Source organism: Phlebotomus papatasi, chromosome 1, assembly GCF_024763615.1.
Source record: "Phlebotomus papatasi isolate M1 chromosome 1, Ppap_2.1, whole genome shotgun sequence".
Lineage (NCBI taxonomy): Eukaryota > Metazoa > Arthropoda > Insecta > Diptera > Psychodidae > Phlebotomus > Phlebotomus papatasi.
In genome coordinates, this window is record NC_077222.1 from 112,011,442 (window position 1) to 112,037,815 (window position 26,374).

Genomic DNA, 26,374 nt, shown 5'->3' on the forward strand with positions numbered 1-26,374 from the left:
CCAGATACGCCTTTAGCCCCTAGTAGACATGCGCATCTGCTTTGTTCCTGTGGATGGAATCACTGCGATTTCGGGGTTCAGTGTTTAATTGAGTTCACCTACCGGGAGAGAGTTTTCCTACATATTCCTTATTATATTGAATATTTATCCTAAATATTCAATAAAACTTTTTATAGAGTGTTGCGGCCATAAAAGTGAACGCTATTGATGACATCTTAGAGTTTTCTCAAGAACTTCCGTCAAATTTCTTCCACTTCAATTTATCACCACAGGAACCACACGAACGATTCAATGAACAGAAAAAGTGCACGCGCGATCATTTGGCGTTATACCATATCTCGAGAGCTTATCTTGATAATGCATTAAGTAAAGCTCAATCAATAATTTCAAGATCCCCATGGGTTTATCCCAGACATTTTGTGCCACATTGGCCGAAGTTGCTGAGAAAGCTCTCGAAGAAAAATTAAAAGCACCGTAAAATTTCTAATGATCATTAGGTGTGTTTGACTATTTCTCTAGATTTCTATAAGAATAAGTGAAAATGGAGCTTATTTTATACACGATTGTATGCTTTGAATAAATAATAAACTTTGAAGCTTTGAAAGAATTATTAGGGTAATTTGCTAAAAGTCGGTTTTCTTAAGTGTCTGCCAATTTTCGGTTCCAAAAATCTGCTTAATCCTTGGATCCCGTGTATTCAGATATGGTTACTCGATGATGAGACACGTGAGACACCTTGTAGCTTGTACTTGGACAAAAATCTTGACAATTAATTTTTGACTCGCATTTTTAAATGTAGAACCCAATCTGACGAATGATAAACCTCTAAAGATGACTGATTATGTAGATTTACGGGATATTAAGGAGTTGTAGTAACGTTGGACATAGGTCCATATCCGGAGATTCTTAGGCCCACATTGGGATAGAAATGTGCTCGCATTTCCTTCTATGCTTCTCAGAATGATGACACTAATTTTTTACTTTTTAAGTACATTAATTGCCGTACTTAGTCAAAAATATATGCAAATTTTCATAGTTACTAAAATACTTATCAAATAAGTATTATTTTAAAATCATAATGTAAAAAATTATTTTATCGTTATTAGCCGGTTTTCCCTTATAAGAAAAAAATATTAGGAATTCTGTGAAATTCCATCAATGCTTCAATGGTGTTTCGTACTTCCATGAAACTTTAGATTTTAGAAGAACTTGCATTTAAAATGGAATTGTACTACTTTTTATTCACTCATGGAAAACTTTGCCACATTGTTATGTTCTATATTCTATAGTTGATGTATCATAATTTGAATTTATTCATTTATTAATTTTTTTTCCTGTAATTCAAGTGTGAAACATCAATGAAACTTAATGAGTTAATAGGCTTATAGTGTCTCGGATGTTGCTATGCGAGAAATCATAGAAAACTGTAGAACTTTTGTTTAAATTTAAATAAATCTCAGTGCCTTCCACAAATTAATTTATTTTTTTGCATAAAACAGAGATAGTTTTTATTTGTATAATTTTCAGCCAAAATTTTGAAGATTTTGTTCGTTTTTAGAGAATGTGTCTGTAGAAGACAATCGCACGTTGATAGGAGAAACTTTGGATTAATCCACAGAACTTCCATGCGCACATGGGAGATCAGCTGTTGGGGAAAGGCCTATTCATTGCACGTCTCAAGAATGGCAGCACGTTTTCGCTTCCTCCGCAAAATTGTAAGAAAATTAGCAAATTATCACTACAAATTCTCTCCCATTTGCCTATTTATACCCACCAATTGACTCCTTATCAGTGTTTTGAATAATTTGTGCCACAATCTCAGTGTGTTGTGTGAAAAATCACCGAGGAAATCATCAACAAAATCAGTGTTGCACATTTTTCAATCAAATACCGCGAGATTCTTTTCGCATTAATTGCGCAAATCTTATGTAATCTGTTAATGAAAAACGTTTAATTGCACAAGATAAATTGCAATTTGCTTGGTGAAAGAGGGTGGGAAAAGCAAACAGAGTTTTATCAGGTGCTTTGTGGGTCAGGTGTAGATTTTTCGTGGCCATCAAGGACACGACAAGGACGGTGGTGGAAATCTGGGTCATTTTTCCGGACAACTTTTCCACGTGATTTATGATAAATTTTGTCTGTCTCTCACTCGTAGATTGAACTGTTTCAGGTGTCCAGTGCTCCTGTTGGAGCCCGAGGATTCGCTTCAGACGTCCAGAAAGTCACACTCATTCCTGGAGATGGCATTGGACCAGAAATCTCAGCTGCTGTCCAGAAGATTTTCGAAGCGGCTAAAGTTCCTATTGAATGGGAATCCGTGGACGTTACTCCAGTGCGGGTACGTGTGCAAGGACAAATCTGTTCCCAAGATCCTATTTAAAATAAATTTTTTCGGCTTTCAGTATCCGGACGGAAAATTTGGAATCCCTCCTAAAGCCATTGAGAGTGTCAATCGCAACAAGATCGGTCTTAAAGGGCCTCTAATGACACCCGTAGGCAAGGGACATCGTTCTCTTAATCTCGCTCTGCGCAAGGAATTCAATCTCTATGCAAATGTAAGGCCCTGTCGCAGTCTAGAAGGGTAAGTTTATTCCTTCCTATCCGCCAGAAAACTCCTTCTATCAATCCTATTTCATCCGCAGCTATAAGACCCTCTATGATGATGTGGACGTTGTGACCATTCGTGAGAACACGGAGGGCGAATACTCAGGAATTGAACACGAAATTGTGGACGGAGTTGTGCAGAGTATTAAGCTAATCACTGAAGATGCTTCGAGGCGAGTGGCTGAATTTGCCTTCCAGTACGCAAAGGACAATAACAGAAGCAAGGTGACGGCTGTACACAAAGCCAATATTATGTAAGTCAATCACATATTTCGGTGCTAATTTAACGAAATTGCTCAATCTTCTGGTGCTAATTCCCCAAGAATTTTCTCAAGTAATTGAGAATTACTCTAAGCAGTCTTTTCTGGCTGATGAATCTCTTGCAGAAGCCACTTAAAATTCTTTTAATGATTTTTTAATAATTGAGGATTTAATTGGCTGTTAAACTTGGAATTTACATGAAGCTCCGCTGTAAAAGAATGTATAATTAAAAAATTAATTGGCTTTCTGTTTGATTTGAAAGCATTCCTTGCAGAAAGAGACGATTGAGATGTTTTGAAAAAAAAATGTAATTCTCAAATCAGAAACTTAACATGAAAAAATTAAACAAACAAAAGGTTAGTGATAAGCCTAAATTACCTTATTGTAAATGAGATTCTATTTGTAAATCAACTTGGAATGCTTGAAGTTTCATTTTGATCCTAAAGTTGGGAGTTGTAATGTAGGAATCTTCAGTCGAATTTGTAAATGAATAAGGAAGACTGAAGCAAAATTTATCTCAAAATGGATGTTAGGTAGACTTCTTAACACTCTAGCCTATTATACACTTATTCGGTTAAATAGCTCCCAAACTAATCCCATTTTAATTAAAATTTTGAATTAAACTTTTTTGTTTGTATATCTTGATGAGCGCTTTCATATGACAGTTCAAAAATTCGGTACCAATGCCTCTGCAGTAGCTTAAAAGTTCAAATTTTTCTCAAAAAAAAATTGAAATATATCACGAATTTGACACAAAATTAGGTTTGCGCAATCTTCATATTTACATTTCGTATCTTACATGTTCGTATTGCACATTTTGTATTGCGCAAACTTCGTATTCTAGGGTATTTCGTACTTTACCATTTCGTATTTTAGATTTCGTCTTTCATACATTTTGTACAAAAATTGAACATTTCGTCTGCCATACATTTCACATAAGTTATATCAACCAATAAAATAATAAAATTGCAGATTTACAAGGTCAAGGGCGCTATACGCCTCGAGTCTCAGTTTAAAGTCGAACTTCAAGCTCTAATTATCAGTATTGTCTATATGGGACAAAGGCACATTTTCTGTGTTTTGGGAAGGTATCAGTATCGCCTGTTCAATTTTTGTACAAAATGTATGAAAGACGAAATGTAAAATACGAAATGGTAAAATACGAAATATCTTAGAATACGAAGTTTCTACAATACGAACATGTAAAATATGAAATGTAAAATACGAAGTTTCCAAATTCCCCAAAATTATTGCATTGTATCTCTCCATTTCAATTCAATTCTATTCTGTTCTAAATCAAATTAACATGCATTTTGAGTTAGTTTACATTAAGAATCTCACCTACAATAAACTATTCTAGGTTTATAATTAGTTTTTACTGCTCAAACTCAAAGAGTGAGCAATTCTATAATCAACTTTTTTTCAACTTGTCACTGACCAGGACCTTACACGGTAATAGATATCGACTTTCGGTTTTTGGTGACCCTCCCCAAGAAAAAAAAACATCTCTAAGCATTTTTTTCGGATTTTGAGGTAGCTCAGTTTCCATATTACACCTATAATCGAAAAAAATTCCCCATTTCGAATTTTCGTATGCTAAATATTTAAGTTCTCCAAAATTATTTCAGAACTTAGTATGGATTACAAATTAAAAAAAATCAATATGTTAAGAATAATTGTCAATTTTGAGATGTTTGTCTTAATTTATGAATCATTAAGGATCGATAATTAATCACTATGGACTCAAAAATAAAGAGCTTGATCTCGTGAGTTCGAGAGTTCGATCACTCCACAAAGCTGGTTCACTTTCCCATCTCTTTTCAAGCGATTTCCATCTAAAGGATGGTGAAAGAACTTTCCTTTCCAATGGGGCCAGATTATTCTTTATCTTCAATTTTTTCAGGCGCATGTCTGACGGTCTTTTCTTGCGGATGTGTCGTGAGAGTGCTGAGAAATATCCGGAGGTGAAGTTCGAGGAGCGCTACTTAGATACAGTTTGCCTCAATATGGTGCAGGATCCACGTAAGTACGACGTCCTGGTGATGCCGAATCTCTATGGAGACATCCTCTCGGATATGTGCGCTGGTCTTGTGGGTGGTCTGGGTCTCACCCCGTCCGGAAATATTGGTCTAAACGGTGCCCTGTTTGAATCTGTTCATGGAACTGCTCCAGACATTGCTGGCAAAGATCTGGCTAATCCCACGGCCCTGCTACTGTCGGCCGTGATGATGCTGCGTCACATGAATCTGAATAGTCAGGCAGATGCCATCCAGAAGGCCTGCTTTGAGGTCATTAAGGAGAGCAAGTATCTGACGGGAGATCTGGGTGGAAAAGCCAAGTGCTCGGAATTCACCAATGAAATCTGCTCCAAATTGTAAAGTAGAATTTTGTGTTCTTCTCAATTTATTAGTTACCACAGGAAGAAAAAAAACGAATGAAATTCTTTGGCGTGACATCCACGAGTATTATAGAAGACAATGGGAGAAAAATCTCTCTCGGGAATAGTTGAAGACCTTAAGCAAAAAAAAAGTCCTTATTGTTTTGATAAGATTAAAACAACAAATACTATATTTTATTTATCATTTTATTCACCCTTTTTCTCTCTCTTTCTCTAGAGAGTAATTTCTATGACTCATTTCATTCTTTTTCTGCTCCTTTTATTTTAAAATATTCCTGTTACTTAAAAATTGCTTCAATTTGTTTTGCATCGAAGCAATAAAATCTAGGAAAAAACTCAACTCTGGCATCTTGGACTTGTATTGGTTTTGTTTTGAATGAACTTTACAAGATTACGAGAGTTGTTAGTTGGACAAATATTATTTATTTAATCTGCAAGAATTTACTAAGAGTAGCAAAAGAAATGGCTTTAGATAGAAATATATTCTATTTGTGTGAGACGATAAAATAAAAATCAAATTGTTATTTATTGATTTTACACTAAATAAAAAAAATATAGGCTCTATGACAGAAATATATTAAAAACTGTATTTATGCCAAAAGAACTCAAAAAATCGTTTGAAAAACCAATAAAAAAAGAGAGAAAAAATCACCAGGAATTATCTTTCATTTTGGGTTATCTCATGAAGGAAATGATTTATCTCGTGCTCTCTCTCTCTCAATAACTCATCATTTCTTGTACCCTTTGCCCTTTCTTGTCCCGCAGCTACTCATCATTGGGAAAGCAGAAAACTGATATAAAGAACAATTCCAAAGGTCCCACCGTTTCTACTATCTCCATGCTTGACTAATATTTACAAAAAAATATAAGAACTAAAAGCACTAATTACTAATAATTTATACCACCCAAAAAAAAATAACAACAAAAATGTAACACAAAGAGACAAAAATTATTTATATCACAGAATTTCATTTTATCGCTTATCTTGGGGCTAACTAAGAAAATATTTAACCGACTTCATGAAGAAATGCGCAATTAAGATGTTGGAGGAGAAAGCAATTTTGGGGTGGAATAGCGAAGAATAGTCTTCTCAAATAATCTCACGCTCTTTTAAGTATCAATTCTATTTATATGATGTCACGCAAAGCTGTTAAGATCACCTTGCGACTCATATGAATTATTTATTTCTCCTCCATTGAGCATTTAACAGTGCCTGGTGGATATTGTACGAAGTATCGAAATTTCGTTGTTTGCGTCAATTATTGTCGTATCTGTAATGATCTATTTTATGGTTTTACTTGTTTTGGAATTTAATCAATATATTCTTTCATTTTTTTTTTTGGTTCATTACATATTCATGATTCATAACATTAAAACAAATACGACAGATACGATTATGGTCGATAGAAACAACGATTTAAAATGGAATGTTTTTTTTTAACTTTTTTTTAAATCAATTTTCAATTTGAATCTTTCAAATTGTTTAGATAGAAGCTTGAGCAGTTAAATGTTTGATTTAATTAAACTTCAAAATCCTTCTTAAAAGCTTAAAGGATGATGATGCTTCGAATTTTACATGAACACATTAAAATTTTCTCTTAAAGATTTCTAGGGAAATAATGCGAAATTTATTTTATGGTATAGCATGCAGTAAAAGTAAATTTATAAGTTTGACTATTCCACATTGGAAGTTTTACCATTTCTTCTTAGTAATTTTTTTAGATACAAATTTTACTGTTTAAGTTTGAACATATTTTCCTGCCTGTAACTTTTCCACCAGTCATTGTTACTCAGGAATAATTGCACATTGTTAGAATGTTTACCAACAGATGATTTCCCCTAAAAAAAAAGTTATCCTTCAACTGAAAATGGGAAATTATAAAGGAAAAGTTTGTTACCGTTTGCCCACTCAAACAACCACTGAAACACCTTCGACTATAATCTTACAAATGAATGAAATAAGAAAATGAAAATCTTAATTATTCAGAAGGAAACTGAGCTTTCGCTACAACAATAATGTCAAATTAATAATTCAAACAATTTTTCTCGCTTTATCAGCAATTTTCATCAACTCCTTCAATCACTGAACTTTTAATTTACGTTTTTACTATCAAATGTCTAGGACAATTCTGTAAAATGTTTGCTGGAGAAAGGTCTTCAGGAAGTATAATAGTAATCCTTTTTATTCATTTGATATTGTGTCTTTTAAATTTTTTTTTTAACATTTTCAAATGTATGTTTATTAGATTTAATTGTGAAAGCCATTAAATATTTTTTGGGTTTTCATATTTGTCCTTTAAATATTCTATTTTTATAATAACTTGACACTAGAATTTATATTTTTTTTGCTTTAATTTTTTTTTAGTAAATGTTTGTGAGTTCCTCACAAAACTTTTTATGTTTTATTTTAAATGTTTATGCCAACATACTTTGCAAATTTTTAATCAACTCTTTTGGATTTATTTCTCTTTTTTCTCAAATAAAAATGTTAGAATTTTTGAAATTCTCTTTACCACAGTCTTTAATCCCATTTTTTTCTATGTTTCTTGTTCATATTTCTCCAAATGACTTGGAGACACAATTCTTTATTACTTATTTTGAAATCCTTATAAGTAATGGCCTCTACATACTAGAGAAATTTCTGTCCATATTGAAGTATTGAAGCAAATTCTCTATGCTTGAGTATAGGAAAAACTCTTGAATATGGACATAAATTTCTCTAGTGTGTAGACGCTATAACACACAATAACTTTTGTTTTTAAAAATTATTTACGAAATTACGGATGAAAGTTAGTGAGATAAATAGAAGTGAATTTCGCTCACTCTCTAATTAAAATTACAAAATAATGTTTATAACGTTCAGTGTTACATGAGCTACGCACAATAAAATATATATTTATTTATTTATTATGGATAATATTGGAAAAGTATAGCTTTTATGCTATGTGGTGTCATATAACAGGAAACATACGTTTGCGTTTTTCAAAACTTGTCACTTTTCCATCATATTAATTACGGTTTTCTTCTATTTTTAACAGATGGATTTAGAAAACATTATCAGTACAAAATTGAAGTTTGAAAAAGTTATAGGTTTGTGTAGTAATCGTGTAATCTGACGATAAATATAGATAGAAAATCGCACGATCTTGCGATCTTTAAGTAAGGAATCCCTTAATCTTTCGATTTTGTCGATTTGTATTTTTAGAATATTGACTTAATTAGGGGGAGGTGGGGCTACTTTGAGCTGTGAGGTGAGATTGTTATACGATTTTTCGCCTAATTCTAAATCAAGCTGATCCTTACAATTATTTTATTTAGATCCATAGATGTTTTATCTATTTAAATTACATCATGTTTAAACTCAGTTTCCTTTAGAAATATGCGAAAAAATCGTATAACAATGTAGCCCACAGCTCAAAGTAGCCCCACCTTCCCCTACACCTTGGTAAATAACAAAAATAGACGAATATTATTATGTGTATACCATTAAAAAGCCCAGAAAAACTTTAGCTTTGTTAATATTTTTATGTTTCACTAAATGAGCGAAATCTTATTTTATTGTCTTGCTCACTCTCATGCGAAGTTTCGAAATTTTTTTTTACAAAACAGAACTTATTGTGAGTTTGCCATCATTCTATTTTTTTTTTAACTTAAAAAAAGTCATAAATTGCTTATCTCTCTTTGATCACTCAGTGATTTTTTTGCCTTGATCCGTTTCTTAATGTTCTTTTTCTTAAGATAAATTTAAGGAAATATGCATACTTTGTGTCTTTTTTTTTAATAATTAACCATAGGTTATACTGATGAAAAGGTTTTCTCTCATTAACCACAATTTGTTTTATTTATTTTGTTTTTAAATTAATATTTGGCAAATTTTACTCCTTTGGCTACATTTGATCTTGTTCTACAAATTCACCATTTTAACATGCGCATTACAAATTGCATTTATCTAATAAAATAAGTTAAGATTAAGAGCCAAAAATAACACTTGCCTTTTCTTGATATTCTCAGTGACATTCCTCCATATCGTCTCCTTCCTTTTTATTTATAATTAGTCCACAAAAAGAGAAAGAATTCATATGAAGAAAATGCTTCTACTTTTCTTCATTTCTCACGCACGAAATTGAGAAAGTATTTTTGTTTTTCTTGAGCAATATCTATGTAAAACGTGGATCTTCTGCCCAATTTGACTAGTATCTGTTTAACATTATTTCATGTTCTTTTTTTTAATAAAAAATTAAGAAAAATCGAGGCCTGTAAATTGACACTCATGTGGCTCCAGAATTGCCAGTTGTTGCCGGATCTGTTTCCAATTTGTCATGAATGAGCGTCGAAAGTGTCTCGAGACTCTCTCTCACCTGGAAAGACGTTAAAAATTGAGATGTCTTACACAAAACATTTTAGAGACTTATGTGTGCTAATTGATTTGGCAAAAAGCGTCAAAATATTATGTTGATTTTATGCCATATTTACCTTCACAATTTGATCTAAATTTGAATTTAACATCTTTTGTGCCTCCTCAAGGCTCTTTGATTGGAGCTCCTTCTGCCACTTTAAAACTTCAGCATAGAGTTCTGCGTCATCCTTGGTGCCAGACTGCAGACAAAGTTTAATTTCAATTAAATTTCATTTAAGTTAAATAGGAAGTTTTTGAATTGAGTTTGAATATTGATTTCCAAAGCTACTTATCGATATTTTCAAGTTTGCTTACAAGTGTTTTCGTTTATTGTTTTTGATATTTTGGTCTTATCACAGCTCAAAATCGTCTGAATATATCAATCTAAGAGTATAGCGTTATTTCCAACGACTTCCTTCATAAATAAGTAAATTATGCCACAATTTTTGAACGCGTGCCGAACAATAGCATCATATTTATATAAATTTCTCAATCGATTAACAACAAATTCTTAAAAGACTTCTATTCTACATAAACTCAAGGTTTCCCCATAATTTTTGTTACAAATTGCTTATATCTCATTTATAATTCATTTGAGGGATGACAAGACATAAGACATTCTGTTAATATTTTCTTGACCTGCATAAAGCGCTATTGGTTTTATTTTTAAATTCCGACTTAAGCGCCTCTGGGGATAATCGCAGAATCTTTGTATGTAAAGCAAACTTATAGTTCCTTAGTTCCTTGTCGCGAAATTTATCCAACGACCAATAATTTTCTTAAAATCACTTCAATTATAAGAATTCCTTTGGACAAGATAACTCAAAAGCTCTTCAAAAAGGTTACGTTGAGCCCACTGTCTTCAAATTAAAATCGAAAATCTCTCGCGATTCATAAATATTTACCATCTTTTGTGTATTTCTTTCGACATTGAAAATGAAAACGCCACTTAAGTGGTATATAAATACAATGCTGAGCAAGTACAAAAAAAAGGACCAAACTTTCTCCCATGAATCACGCAAAAAAAAAGAAAGAAAAGTAAGAACTCACCCATTTATAGTCAAGTGTGGGGAATTCATTGGCTCTGGCCTGGATGTCGAGAATCCGGTAAAGGAGGAAGCCTGAGAAGATGGTAAGAATAACCGCCAGCACCATTCCCAAGTGGACAATGTGCAAATTTTTAGGCAGCTTGGGCCGCAATCTAGTCAAGAAGGATTTTTTTGCCATAGTAGTCGCTGCAAGGGTTGGTGGAGGAGGGGCATGACGGAAAATCACAGGTTTAGGATTGCTGGACACAAGTGAAGGCATCTCGTCCGGCGGGAGGCCATCCACTACAGAAACTCCGGGTCTTTGCCGAGGAGCTGGATCGCTATTAGCTGAGGACTCCTGGATTTGCGTTGGACTCTCATTTCCGCTAACTGAGCAACTACTGTCCTCCTCCATGCTGCACTCAAACATTTCTGCATCTGGTGCTTTTGTGGCAGGAGTTTCTGGAGCTTCTTCAGCCGGAACAAGAGGCCTCCAAACACTAACCATCAGTCTGTAGGCAGCTTCGCGACTCATGAAGCTCCCAAAGACATGACGCTCATCACTTGTGGCCACTCCAACGGCATTTGGGATGATTTTTGCTGTCTTCTCCTTAGATATCTTTACCACAGACACAATTGGAATCAGGAGCTGAAAAATTGAAGTTATTCAAATAATCACATTATGGAACAAGATGCAATTAATCTTTTATTATACAGTGTTGTATTTAGAAAGTAAATTGCAATTACGTGGCAATAATTATATGAATTAGCGAATTATTTCCTGATTGTATAAAGATTATGCAAAAACCGCAGAAAATCGTACATAAAGTTCACTTTGAAATACTTTTTTCATGTTTAGAAATCTTTCTGCTTGTTATCTCATGAAAATCTGCAATTTTTCGCTCATATTCCTAAATAAACAAATTATTTATTGATACTTTCCATCTTGATTTTCTTTTTTCTTTTTAAATATGTTTCAAATTCATTAAGGCATAAATTTTAAAGACGAAGAAGTGCTACAATTCACAAGTTCAAGAATTAACATATTACAGGAGGGGATGGACAGGGGTGGAGGTAAAGTGGCCTAATTATTTATGAATATCAACTAATAAAGGGGAAGACTTGAAGATCACGAATTGATATCTCTTACCGTGTGGCTTATAACTCCAGAATAAAAATATTAAACCTAAAATTATTCTAAGATGGTATTTTTTTTTCAACAAAATGCGTAAAATTTTTGCCCGGGTCACACTTGGCCTAAAAACACTTCCAAAAATCAAAAAAAAATCTCCAATCCTTTAAAAAAAAAGAAAACGTGAACGTGAAGTTGTTAGAGGGAATAGGAGATATAAGTAAAATTAACATTTCTAAAGAATATACATGTCAATATCTCTTACTTCTACCATTTGATCTCTAAACCAAAAACATCCAGGAGAAGCAAACGGACGAAAATCGAAGCAATATTTTTACAATCTTTAGGTTCTAATAATTAAGCTTAAATTCGATTTCAATGGTACTGGAAATCGGAGATATGTAACAGAAAATCGAGGAACTAATTGCTATCCTTTAAAGTTCGAACAAAAAAGAACTTAAGAAATACTTACTTTTGTCACAAAGCCAAAAACATTTGAGTAAAATGCAAAATAATTATCGGTTATGTATAAATGTCCTTGTAAGAGGATATCACTAACGAGTGCACAGGAAAAATCTATAAGAATTAAAAAAAGAAAGATTTATTAAAGGAAAACTTTTTTCTGAATCTCTAAGCAACTTACAATTAATCACATGTTCATCTGTGGAAACTTGCTGAAAATGTCGATGGAATTTCTTCTGACGTGAGCTACTCAGCTCTTTTCTTTTCTTCTCTTTGCCAGCATCTTTACCACTCCCTGTACTTGTCTCCTTCTCACTTCCGCCACCACCGGCTCCCTTCAGCTGCTGATTGGGACTCACGCTGCGCAGATTGTTCGCCACCGTGCCAGCTCCTGACGGCGTCAACTGCTGCCTCACAGATCTTCACGCCAAAGATGGCAATTAAAGTAAAAAAAAAAAAATAGAAAGAGAAAATGATCAATTAACCAATTATGTATTTTTACAGCAGAATAGCGTAAAATATAATTTTGAAATAAAATTCATTTATATGCAGAAAAAATCAAGTTCAAATTTTTGACTGAATTTCAAACATGATTATGTCTTAAATGTTTTTAATAATAGACGCTGAATAAAAAACAAAGATAGTAAATTATGAAAAAATATGCACCCTGAAATGTTACGTAAGTTGTATAATAAATAATTATTTTGGAATATGATGTGTACTTTATTTAATACCTAACGATATTCATTTGAAAAAAATTAGACCATTGTGCTTACAGTTAGTAATCGAAAATTGTATGGGAAAATTTAATATGTAAATTTTCAATAATATTTTTAGCAGAAATCGGAACTATTCTGATTGCAATGAATATGTTAGTGAACGAAAATCTTACAGGAAAAAATATGTATATAATCTCTGATAGCACAAGGTCGCTTTCTGCGCCACATCTGGGTATTATAATAGCTAAAATTGCTAAGGAGATCAGGACTAATTTTTGCAGATTAGCAGAGAAATAATTATTATTCTTCTGTAACGATATTAATAGAGGTAATAAAATAGAAGAGAAATTTCTGAAAATTGGTTCACATCAGGACTCCATATGCCCTGATCCAGTCTTCGGAGTTAAAAGAGAAATATGGAAAGATTATTTCTAATATATTACAGGAATAGAGCTTACAGCACTTTGGAATAAAGTAAAAAGTTGTAGTCAACTTCTGGTAAATTTCAAGAAGGGGAACTTTTAGGAATTTATACAGGACATTGGCTAAATTTACATTTTTCAAAGTTAGGTATTAATATTACCTCAACTTGAAGAGATTCTGGAGAGAGTCTGGAAACAGTAGAACATATTTTATATTAATGTTCCAAATTCTCAAGACAAATAATTAAGGTCTTTCAGAAAGCAGCTTTGACATTGGAGGATGTCAAAAGAGCGGAGGTTCAAGATATTCTGCAGTTCAGCTAGTTTTTAAAAGAATTGTAGTAAAGTTTTTTAGGGTAGACATAACGGGTTCAAATAAAGCCTAAGTGTCTGTCTGCAGCTCACAATTTTCTAATTATCAGGAAGATTTTCGCGATCGATTTCAAAGCTCTCCAAGACAAGGTCCTGAGTTTTTTCAGCTACCTTGTCCTAGGACTGCCCCAAGGTCGACGCCTCCTCACACACAATAGCTTGCATAACTTGTAAAATTCTGTATATGTCATCAGTAATACTAAACATAAAAGAGAATATTTTTTTTAGTTACGGGTCCATCTGGAAGATGATTGCCCTGGAGAATATTTTAGACCTACACTCCACAACTTATGCATTTTATTATAAGACGACACCTATGATAAGATTTATAAATGAAACTCCGCCACCGCACCGTCGCAAAAATCTCAATTTATTACATTAAAAATATGTATTGCACTCTGACCAATACCACATTAATATTTAATATGTGTAGGAAATCTTTAGTTGAAGAAACCATAGCGTGTAATAATTTATTGAATACCACTTTGCAATTGATAGATGCATTATCTATTAGATTTTCTGCATCACACTAAATTTAAATTGACTGACACAAATATAAATGGGCATTTTATTAATTGATTGCAATTTGTCAGTTTAAATTCCAAGAGGTCTCAGCTACATTTACCCCCAATTTCCCTCAGCGCATTCTTGTACAGCCGATCACAAAATAAAAATACCGACATAATATCAATTTATGTCTTTTTTTTCACCTGCAGAGAAAATTATTAAGAAGAAAATTTCACGCATAGATAAAGAGTCACAGAAATTGAACAGCTGTGTACACTTTGAGCAAACTCTTGGAAAACCTTTTGAGTGGGACTCGCAGGTGTTTTGTGTGATAAGAGATTATTTGTGGGTATTTTAGCAAAATATGAAAAAAGCTTTCAGATTCATCTTCAAACATTATCTCGTTCAAATTAAAATAACAACAGAGTTTTAAACGTGAAGTATACATGTCGAATATATTATTACATAGTGACAGTTAAACAACTTTTAATGGTTAACAAAAGCTTTATCACATGCTCCCTAATTTTAGGTCATCTATATCTGAAATTTGACAAATATCAACTCAGTTTGATGATAACAATTTTGAGGAGGAAAAGATACGTCTAAAGTTAACGCACGCTGTTTTCCCGCCTTTTTTTCACCCACACTAAAATTAATTGCGATAAAGGTGTACGGAAAGCACAAATAAATGCCAAATGGTTAGAGTATTAAACTTAGAGAGTAATGAAAATTAATTCATTGAGGAGCTAAAAATACGAATTCAACAACTTTCCCACTAACACAGAATTCGCCAGTTCATTGAAATATGAGGAAACTTTTGAATTGAAATGTGATAAAAATTTCATATCATTTTACACTAATGTCTCTTAAGCCATAAAGGAAGACAAAAAGAAATTTTCAGCTTGAATAAATATATTAGAAAAATTTCTCAATGAAATTTAGTGAGAAAATTGTGTTAAAAAAACTGATGTGACATTGTTGGGGTAACTTTGCAAAAACGATAAATTACGTGATGTGAAATGCAGATCTATCTGAGATGTGATATACTCACACACCTTATTAGTATTAGGCTGTATTTTGAAAATGTGAGCATATAAATTCTGATGTTTGATATTGTAGTTGTCTCAGAAGTAACATAACAAATTGGTGTACTAAACAAATTTGATGTACTACACAGTAAAAAAATTTACAACCACTACGATTGGTAATTTTTGCACGAGCGCTATGGTTGTAAATTTTGTGTATTGGAAATGTTGTGTATTGGCAAAGTTGTGTATTTTCAATTTTATAAAATGGCTTCCTGTCTATAATTTTGATTGTAGAGCAATTTTGTTCGGTTTATTTGTATTATCTGTGATATGTCTCGGTATTAAACTAAGAAAAAAAAGAAAAAAAGAATAAAAAAAGGAAAAAAAAATAAGAGAGAGTCTGAGACTTGAACCCATAATCTTTGTGTTGATGGTCTCGTGTTTTCTGCCTGCGCTACCGACTTGCTTACTTCTCTTCAGCAAATGGCCAAGAGTTGCATCGTCAATTTTTCTAATTTACATGATGCTTCCTCTGTTTTCTGTTATTACATAATTATTCCTAATTTTTTACGACTGAGGCACATTTTAAGAATCCAATGAATGATTCCAGAAGACAATTAGGCAGTTAAAAATGCAAAATCTATCTGAAATCTTAGAAAAATTGCAATAGTAAGCAATGGAATTTTGACAGTTCTCACACAAATTTTCCAATACACAAATTTCCTTACACAATACATAATTTTACTAGCATTATGTTAGTATCGTACTACGAATATGATAGTAATTTTACAATTTACAACCATATTGCTTGTGAATTTACACAACTTTTCAAATACACAACTTTATTTCTCACACAATTTTTTACTGTGTATATATATATATATATATATGAAAGATTCCCCAGAAAAGCTATGCAAGCCATTGTGAGGAGACCTCGGCTTCGAGGCAGACCTAGGACAAGGTGGCTGAATCAAATTCAGAATCTTGCCTTGGAACGCCTCGGGATCGAACTCGAACATCTTCCTGAAGTGGCGGAGGACCGACAGGCGTGGGCTGCTAGATTGGATGTCATGGGCCCGCGACCCCAATAGGGATAAGCGGTTGAAAATGAATGAATGAATATATATATATATATATATATATATATATATATATATATATATATATATATATATATATATGTGTGTGTATATATACATATAATGTTTTTTCAGACGGTTTAATCTTTCGCCCCGTACGTATCTTAAACTCGCAACTGTGATATTCGAAACAGAAATCTCACCGTGGAAAAGCCGATCGCTCTTACCAATTACACCACGAAATCTCCTACACTATATTATCTACAAAGTCACCCCGAAGTACATAGTTACTCGCACATCTACCGTAGGTAAGTTTGCCAAAGTTACAAACCATTAAATATACCAACTTCCTTTGGGAGTTCATTTGCAATCCAAGGTTCAAATTTGTGTCTAAACTATAGTTCCGGGTCTACGACATAAATTTAACAAACCTTTATCTCCATCGAATAGAGTTTTACAAATCAACGGGGTTTTTGCAAGTAAAATTAAAATAATTTTACATAATAAGAATTGTAAGACAATTCCAACTCCCGGTTCGTTGATTTTCGTCTAGTCTCTACAAATTTTTGGCAAACTCTTACGAATAACTGTTTGTTATGTAATTACAAAATACAAATGCGATATGAATGCTTGCGCGAATCTGTAAGTTCATGTTATAATGTTTAAGTAGGCTCTCACATGAGAAATCACTTGAGGAAATCATGTGAAAAATTTCAAAAGCATCTTGTGATAAACACGAGTGAAATTTAAGGAGAGATAAATAGCAAGTGGGTCACATTTTCTAGTGGATCAGATGACAGTATTGTATCCAGTATCGCAATCCCTCAAATTACACCTCAAAAGTCCAAAAATATGCGGTTGCAAACCTGGCATAATGTTGATGAAGAGATAATCAAGAAAATCTATTTTTGACGAAATAGACGCACATTCTGGATTTCTCAACATACAAATATCAACAGTTTTTGACATCGCATTTTGCTAAGCTCTATTTTAATCTCAGTCATGATTCAACCCAGAGAGGTATATGCCTTCTTGACATAATTCTACCAAACATTCACCCATTCAAACGACAAAATTTCTGGTCAATTACATTTTCAAATTAAATTTGTGAAGGAAAAGCCACAACATTGAGCAATATCCGAACCGACAAGTGAAAGAAACCAGATATTTCATGTGGCAAAGTCCCTAAAAAATTGCTTCTTCATGGAAATTTTTTTACTGAATGGATTGACGAACAAAAAAGAGAGCAAATAGTCATGAATATAAGATTTGAGTTTAATTGCAAACAATATTTCTGGGGTGAAGACCAAAATTTACAAAGAAAAACACTTTCAAGTCAATTTAAACTCCATAAAATTCTCCAATTTTGATGTTGTATTTTTAGTCCGCACGAAGAGAGAGAGCAGTGAATCTTGAAGTGATCGTAAAGTGCAGAATGAATAAATTTGTGGGAAGAGCAAATTACAATTTTCACACAACAAACACCAGCAATTTTCACGATTGAATTCTTGAAATATTTCATCATCATAGAATATTACTTTAAGAGTAACTTAAAAGAAGACTATTAGGCGGAAATGGGGCACCTTTGAATTGGGGCATCTTTAAAATTGGATTTTTCTTCTATTTTCAATAATTTAGCTCCACAAACCAATTGTGCGTTCCAACAGTTCCATCTAAAAATGGGAGAAAAAAGCTCAATTTTAAAGGTGACCCACTTCCCCCTAAAGACTTATGGCATAGTAATCCCTAAAAAGTTAAACTGTCATAAATTGAATCTTTACAGCAGACACAGAGAAAAAAAAGAGGGTGGGATTTACTTTCTTTCCTCATAACTTTAACACTTTTTAGGTGTAAAAATATATCAACATTTTTTCATGTTAATTTTACACCTTTTTAAGGGTAAAATTAACATGAAAAAGGGTAACTTTAACCCCCAATGCACCTAAAAAGCGTAATATTTACACCGATTTCAGATCAATACTGCAGGGTAAAATTAACATTTCCGGAATGTTATTTTAAATTTTTCGGATTTCTCTCAGTGGATGGTGTAGGCAGGAGAGGAAATGGTCCATCTCTCCCACTGTCCCATATCTCTTCGAATGAGTATAAGCCTAGTAATTTCTTTATAAAAGATTTCCTAGAAAATCTATGCAAGCCATTGTGAGGAGGCGTCAACCTCGAGGAGGCCTAGGACAAGGTGGTTGAATCAAATTCAGAATCGTTCCTTGGAGCGCCTGAAGATCGAACCTAAACATCTTCCTGAAATGGAGAAGGATCGACAAGCGTGGGCTGGTATACTGGATGTCATTAGCCCGCAATCCCAATAGGGATAAGCGGTTGAAAATGAAGATGATGATGATGATTACTTTATACTATATTTTGTAGTTTGAGAAAAATAAACTGTCTTTTGAAATTGAATCTATCAAATGATTAAAATTATCAAAATGATCAAAACTGATCTGAACTAGTCTAAATTACTGAAGAATAGTATATTATTGATACTTTAATGTTTAATGCTTAATTTACATATAGCATTTTCAAGTTCTAAACTTAAACTTAATACACTTCATTAATAATTGTAATCCAAGGGTTCAAAGTATTTCTATTTTTGAAATTCTACTTTTAAAATTAAATTCAATTTGACAAATATTTGCACCAACCGCAATTTTTTCACCACTCGAGTAAATTTCAATGAACATTTTCATGGTTTATGCTTCATAAGGTGACTCAAAGTGTTTTTTGTGACATAGAAAACTTAAAAATCCCATGAACTTGTCCATGAAGATATTTTCTTTCAACTCTTTTACTTTGAGATTATGTTAAACCATTACGGATACTATCAAAGAAAAAAATTCAAAACTCAGTGATAAGGCTTGACGAAAGACTAGACAGACGCGATAAGAAAACCTCTGGCCAACAAATGTCTGTTATGAAAAGGGCTTCTCCAGGAATTTCGTGAAAATTGGCATTTGTTGCTGCACGTTAACTTAAATAAAGTGAAGGTCAGAAGGATGGGAAGAGGATTAAAAATTTAGCATCGGAATTGAAACATCTGTTCAGGGGTTTTAGTCAAGCTGCCATCCAGTTAAACACGCTTTTTCGTTAATATTTAACAATTTTGATCGATTTTCCACGGACATATTGTGCCATTCTATGCGTTATGGAAAAATTTGCATTAAAAATTGAATTTTGTTTTGTTAATTGCTTTGGGATCAAGAAAACTTACTCATAGACATCATCAACCGTTTCAGAGGTATTATCTGAAATACTGTCAAATAATATTGTAGCATTTTCACTCTTTTGATGATACTTTGCAATTATTGCTTTTGGTATTCCCGATGCCATTTTACGTATGAGTGTCTTCTAACTATTGAATTATTGGCACCATTTCACTAAAATTTTAGAATATTTTTCACTACCCTTTTCAATCTGCTCGATTTATCTTTGTATTTGCTCTGAACAAGATAAATACACTTTTGGAGTTAGAAGAACACGAACAAAAAATTAATTTTCACAGTCCGAAGGAAATTCATTGCAAAATACTATTATTACACAACACTGAAAATGTTTTCCATTCTTCTATCTCAACTTTGATGTTTTTTTAGTTCACTTTCTTCGTTTTTCGATGGCAAAAGGAAAATTCATCTCAGTCGGGAAAACTGTTTATTTATGCTGTTCTTTTTTTGCCAGAGAAAATTGTCGGAAGAAGAGGACGCAAAAGTCGCACAAATAAGCGTATTTTATGATCTCTGCACGTGCTCATAAGAAGATGATGAAGACATTTGGAGCACCAGGGAAAGAAAAAACTTTGAATTAACTCGCTGAGTTACTAGGAAAAATAATTGGTTGTGCGTCCGATGAAGTTCATTTGAAAACTGGACCCAAGAACTTTTCATGTGGCTTTTTCTATAGACGTTGGTGACTGATATCAGATACTCTGGATGTATTTGTATGCTCAGATACTGATAAAGTCGAGGCTGATAGTGCCACAACATTACACCAGGCATGTGATAATGTATGACTCTTCCATTGTTGCGATTGCACTAATTTAACATTCTTACTGGGGATTCTTCAGAGGATAGTATCACCCTAATCTTTCAAGTGACTCTTTTCCATTTGGATCACATATTTCAGTGATTAAGATCCCCATAGAAAGCCTAAAATAATAACAGAGACCGAGGGGTTTTCTTTTTTCAGGAATGATAAGAAAATTTTCTGACTTTTATTAACTCTTTTTCTCACTGCTCAAAATTTTATCGCAACTTATCACCCAATTTAATTGCTTTTATCACTTATTTTTTGTTGGGAGAAGTCATTGATTCGACTTGCTCTTTATTTAATGGGAATTACGCTTTAAAATTTATAGGAAAGGCTGAATGAAGACAGGTGCGTTACTTTTAAGGGCGAAACATATTAGACATTAAGGACCTACACATATTAATCTTAAAAATCGTAATTATGCCATGAACTGAGACATAAATATACACGAGAAGTTGTAGAAAAGACCAAAAATGACAAAATAAATTTCTATTTCCTCTTCCACCAATAAAAATTGGCAGATCTAATAACCACTCTTTGCTTATCAATGATATTATTTAAATCGGTGAGTCAATGGACACATCTAAGGTAAGGCCTACCTTAGTCCATTATTGAAATTTTGCAACTTATCAAATTTTCTCTTTGAAATACGAATCACTTGAAAAAGATACATTTTTAATCATATTGAAAGACGTTTAGTCAGCTTTATGTGAGAATTTCTTATAAAGCGAGAAGGAATTTATTAATTTAGAAATCCTGAAGCTATTTATATTGTTATTAATTTACAATTGAGACAAACAGTTTGAATTACAATATAAAAATGAGGAAATTTTTCAGGGGATTTTTCAATAAATGAATCACTCAAAAAATGTGATAATTTTTGCTATTAAATCAAAGAAATTCACTTTACTATTGCCGCCCTCAGTTTACTATACGTGACTCATCGAATTTATTTATTTTTATCTAAAACTGATATAATCCCTCGTTAGACTACTCCCAAAAATTGAGCAAGAATGAATATAAAAAAATGGTTCATCACATGTCACAACATTTATCTCATCCAAAATGTACTCTTATTTAAATAGAATCCCGATAATTAGAATTGAAAGTATATCCATTAATTCACATAATTTTCACCTTAAGTTATGACTCAATCGTTTACGTTTCTATTTGACCACGACACTCGAGAGCTTTATCAGTAAAGCACGTGTATCGGGGATTTTAGGTATAGAATATCACGAAAATTCTAATCAATTTAACTGAACTGAGTAAAGGGTGAGAATCTCCCCAAAAACCACCGCAAAGAGGTCAATAAAATAGAAATGCAGGAAGTGCATGAGTGAGTCAGACTAAGGACTGAAAGGCACGCAATCGAAACCATGGTAGCAGACATATCAAAAGATTTTATTGATAAAATTTGTTAAAGATTCAGATTTTTCGCGGTAACAAGTTTTCTCAATTATATTCTTTGAAATTTAGCACATAGTTAATATAAAATAAATCGGCACATTCCAAGATAAACTACATAACATATTGTAATATATAATGTCAATAATATAAAAGTATTTTAGATTAGAATCACATTGATTGTTAAGGCCTTACTACGTTTTTTCTAAGAAAAATGGATGGTGTATCGTAATTCTCATTAAATTCCCAATAATTCATCCCAGTTTTATACGGTAGTTTTATACGTAGTATAAAGTAGTTTTATACGGTCTGATTCGTCTGATTCAAATAAAATTATTATTCCAAGATGTTATAAAAAATAATAAAAGAAAGATAAATTTGTAATTATTATTGTTCTTCCTAGTTTTTCACATAAAAGTTCCAGCAATATTGTCAGTAAATGACAGAAAATGCCTTTTTAACATGATATTTTTTGCATTTTTCTAAGTTGTATTTGATGTTATATGTATTTCAAGTTTAGTGAAAGTTCAATATTTTGATTTAAAGTTTTGTTAAAATACATTTGGTTTTAAATCCATGTTCCCTTAAATTAAGAGAATATGAATTCAATTGAATAAATCATCACTTAGAAAATCATAAAAGATTGATTTTAAACATCAAATCTTCATTCAAATAAAGCTTCACGCAAACACTTCTCATTAAGTCAAAAGCATGAATATCACAAAGAACAATACTAGGTTGGAAAAGCATCTCAACTTTCCCAGAATCTATCCAATTGCAATCCAATTTTATGTAGAGTAGGTTGAAGAGAAAAATAGTAAGAGGCTTTTTATATGGGACACAAAATCATTTGGAAATGTAAACTGTAAGACATTTCAAATAGGATAATGTTGCACTAAATGTGGCAAATCAAATCAAAGTTGCATTAACATATCAGGATAAACTTACTTGGAATCACTCTTTGTGGAGCTATGACTGGGACTCCGTGAGATGGAGTTCAAATTGACAACACTTTGGCCATAGGTGGAATGATTGGTGTCTGTCTGCCCTTGAGTGGTGCCATTGGGGTCGTTGGAGCTGAACGGATGCCAATGCTGTTTGTTGATCTGCAAGAAAATTACATAAATCTATCTTAAATCAAAAGTCATCGAGAAGTTATTAACATTTGAAGAGAAATTTTCATTTCCACTGCCTTTTAACTCTGAGATTGAAAAGACAGGCACAAGTCTTGTTGTAGAGACACAAACCAATAAACCATGACATTCATTTTCCACCCACAAGAAGCCAAACACAATATAATCTCATTAATCAAGCATGAATTTGTCGATAACGCTCATACAACAGTACCAATATTTTAACTCCTCCACAAATCATATTTAGTGAAAAGTGAAATGCCAATAATAAGCCAAGATCATGACAACAGAGGAGATTCTTAAAGATTCAACTTAAAGAATGTGCATGAAAAATTGATTAGAAGCTTACAATCGTCACGTATATATAATATAATATATATATAAGATTAAGAGATTAAGGATTTGTGTATGGGTCGTCTTAAACCTTTATCGGTTCCGCTGCATCCAGGCCACTTATTTGGCCCCATTACGCACTCCCCATTACTCCATTCTATCTTAACCCCCAAGGCGGTCCTCCAGCTCCATATCTCGGTTTCTGTATGCCTGAGGTACACACACAGTGCCGTTTCTATATTGCGGCAGACCAGCCTTGGTTGGATCAGTTGCAGTGAATGTGTATTTGTATCGACAGATCCTTTTATGCCGAACTCGTTTCTTTACCAGCCTCTCTTGTTTAGGCGGTTCATTGTCAATGCATTTAGGCATTACTTTTTCATCCATTCACTGGACCAATTCGATACGGCTGCTGAAAAATCTGCAGCTGCCGAGTTTCGAACCCGAGACCTCACAATGATAGAGACACTACTCTACCAACTGATCCACTGAGGCTCTTATATATATATTTATATTTATATATATAGAAAATGATTCAATTTTCTGATACCTATCATATAAAATTTATACTATTAAAATTTACCGATTTTAACAATATTATGGGCATCAATTTTGATTTAAACGCTCTCAAAACTTGTAGTACGTTGTGCACTAAATTAATAAATTTCGTAAACTTTAGACCAAAATATCTCAAAACAGTCATAACTTTAAAAAACATTGGAAAGTTTAAGCTCGTTCAAAGAACATAAAATTTAGTGTAGTTTAATATAGTCAAGATTATTAAGAGTGTCACCTAGTTAGTATACGTGAGAAAAGTACTGTTATTCCTTTTTCTTCATCAAAATCTCTGTAATTATCCCTTCCCAGCTCGAAAGAAAATTTAAAAAAAAATCTAGCAATCAACAAGTATAAGTGTTGAGGGGAATTTTAATCACCAACACTGAATTTTATCTATCAATTTTCTTTTTCAACTATTTCACCTATTATTTTCTCAACTTTCTACAATTGAGAAAAAAAGTGAATCAAACATAAGAATCTTATAACGTTCTCCAGGAGAAAAAGAAAAGTGAAAAATTAAAGTTCTCCCAATAAAATGGAATTTTCTCAAAGATTCATTATCTTTATTAATTATCCTCAAGAAATCTTCTATGACGGAAAGTCAAGAAAAATAGCTTTCTCCAGATTTTTTTTCCAAATAAACTATTAGCATTTTGCGAATAAATCTTGAAATAAAGTGTGAATTGAGTCATTTTAAGTAAGTTACAATTTTTATCGAGACTATTGAGATCAAAATGGAAAGAGAAACTTTTCACTAGTGTGGGCTAATAACACGTGGGAAGGTAATTTATTTAATATTGAAGATAACAGTGAAAATTAACTTAGCCTCGATGTTGATCATAACAATTTTGCACGCTATTCAATTTCGAGATGCTTGAAAGATCACCAAACTTTGAATTACTGATCTCGCGGGAACCCTATTAGAACTTCATGAAATTAAACCAAAAATAATTTAGTAAAAACATATTGAATTAGTTAGGAAATATAAGAGCAAAAGAAGAAGGGGTAGGACATATAAAGTGACCATAAGCTACAGTAGAGCATGTAGAAAATTTTAATGGAATTAGACATTTATTTTAATTTTATTAATGTGTCTTTGGCAAATTTTGGAAACTTTTCAACAAATTCCTTTAAAGCCTCATTCACAAAAGTTAAATAAATCCTATAGTTCTTTCAGATTTACCGCTACAGAACTAATCAAGTATCTAAACACAAATTAAGTGGTTCGCAGAGATTATTGCTCGCTTTCTTCAGACACATTCAAATTACCATATTCAAAACACATGTAATTATATTCAAAGTGCAAACGACTGAATTATTCATGGAAGATGGGGTAAAGAAATCTTCGTGGGTTAAATGTTTCCATGGCAAAAATTGTTTATTTCTGCAAATTCAACCGTTAGATTGAACGGTTTAAAAACCGCACCACCATGACTACAATATTCTTTCTGGTAGAAAAGACATCAAAAACTTGGTGACTCATATCGTGTATTAGGGCAATTTAAGAATCAAAGGGGAGTCACTACAATAGAAGTTTTCTCGAAACATAAAAATTGACCTTTGTCTGCCGTGCGTAATATTTGTGCAAAATGCAGCAGAAATATCAGCTGAACCGCCGACAATATGAAAAAGTATGTCAGAGCCATGCTGAAGAAAATAGAGTAATAAGAATTTCACAAACACCAATAAATTAGTCTGTTTGCTGAAAGATCAATTCACTGTGGCAACATTGAGTGTGCCTTGGCAGATAAAAGAACCACACGTTGGAAGAAAAGCAAGTTAGTTCGATGAACTCATCAGGCTATTATTCCTCCTCAAGCAACTCCCTCAGAGCTTCCATCACATCTTCATATTATACACTCGGGAGAGGAGTGTCACAACCATCTTCATCTACCTCCCAAAAAGCCACCCCAAACAACCCTTCTTTCGCAAATAAAGATCTTCTATCTGTTAACTTCTGAGGCTAAGTATAGCAATGAATTTTACGAGGTTATGTGGAAAATTTAGAAAATCGCGAATTTCAAAGAGACGTTTTATAAAATGACTTAGTCATCAAGCCATATTAAATAATAAACTAAATATTTACCACAGAGAAATGAGATACTTCAAAATCACTTTTAGAGCTTTTTCCATTAAAATTCGAATTTATAAATATTAGTACATAATGTACTAAATCAAGTGTAGCGCCAATATGCTATTCCTTTTTCTAACAAAATTTCAGTGATGAGAAAAATTACAAAATTAATATAGTGAGAAATCTTGGAATTTTTCAGAATAAAAAAAATGCTTTTTATCCAAAATAAACATAAAAATAACATAAACATAATAAATTAATAATGCCCAGCACACAATAACTTTTGTTTGTAAATATGTCTTCAGAGATTCCTGCGAGAGTGAGTGAGATCTAGATCTAGTCATCTCTCTCAATCTCATAGAAATTTTGAAAACATCTTTACAAACAAAAGTTATTGTGCGTTGGACATAACAAAATATTTAC

At 32.7% G+C, this 26,374-nt stretch overlaps 2 protein-coding genes across 2 annotated transcripts in view; one reads left to right on the plus strand and one right to left on the minus strand.

Annotated features, from left to right (window-relative positions):
• Positions 1-1,624: 1,624 nt before the first annotated feature.
• On the plus strand, positions 1,625-5,914 carry LOC129798762 (probable isocitrate dehydrogenase [NAD] subunit alpha, mitochondrial). Its single transcript, XM_055842102.1, has 5 exons — positions 1,625-1,715; positions 2,171-2,338; positions 2,403-2,581; positions 2,643-2,858; positions 4,769-5,914. The coding sequence occupies exons 1-5, from the start codon at positions 1,626-1,628 to the stop codon at positions 5,241-5,243; spliced, it is 1,128 nt and encodes a 375-aa protein (XP_055698077.1). The 5' UTR covers position 1,625; the 3' UTR covers positions 5,244-5,914.
• Positions 5,432-26,374, minus strand: part of LOC129798765 (GRAM domain-containing protein 2B-like) — a gene marked incomplete at its 5' end in the record, with an annotated part of 44,281 nt that continues 23,338 nt past the window's right edge. Inside the window, 6 exons of the mRNA XM_055842106.1 lie at positions 5,432-9,621; positions 9,737-9,859; positions 10,710-11,336; positions 12,292-12,395; positions 12,463-12,701; positions 22,802-22,959. Of these exons, the coding sequence (XP_055698081.1) occupies positions 9,532-9,621; positions 9,737-9,859; positions 10,710-11,336; positions 12,292-12,395; positions 12,463-12,701; positions 22,802-22,959 (1,341 nt within the window). The remainder of the gene's footprint in view (positions 9,622-9,736; positions 9,860-10,709; positions 11,337-12,291; positions 12,396-12,462; positions 12,702-22,801; positions 22,960-26,374) is intronic.

Bases quoted from the DNA above. Each gene is read 5' to 3' on its own strand.
- LOC129798762 (XM_055842102.1), top strand. From the start codon at position 1,626: ATGCGCACATGGGAGATCAGCTGTTGGGGAAAGGCCTATTCATTGCAC. The intron at 1,716-2,170 runs GTAAGAAAATTA...GAACTGTTTCAG, and splicing joins TTCGCTTCCTCCGCAAAATT to GTGTCCAGTGCTCCTGTTGG. The intron at 2,582-2,642 runs GTAAGTTTATTC...TTTCATCCGCAG, and splicing joins CCCTGTCGCAGTCTAGAAGG to CTATAAGACCCTCTATGATG.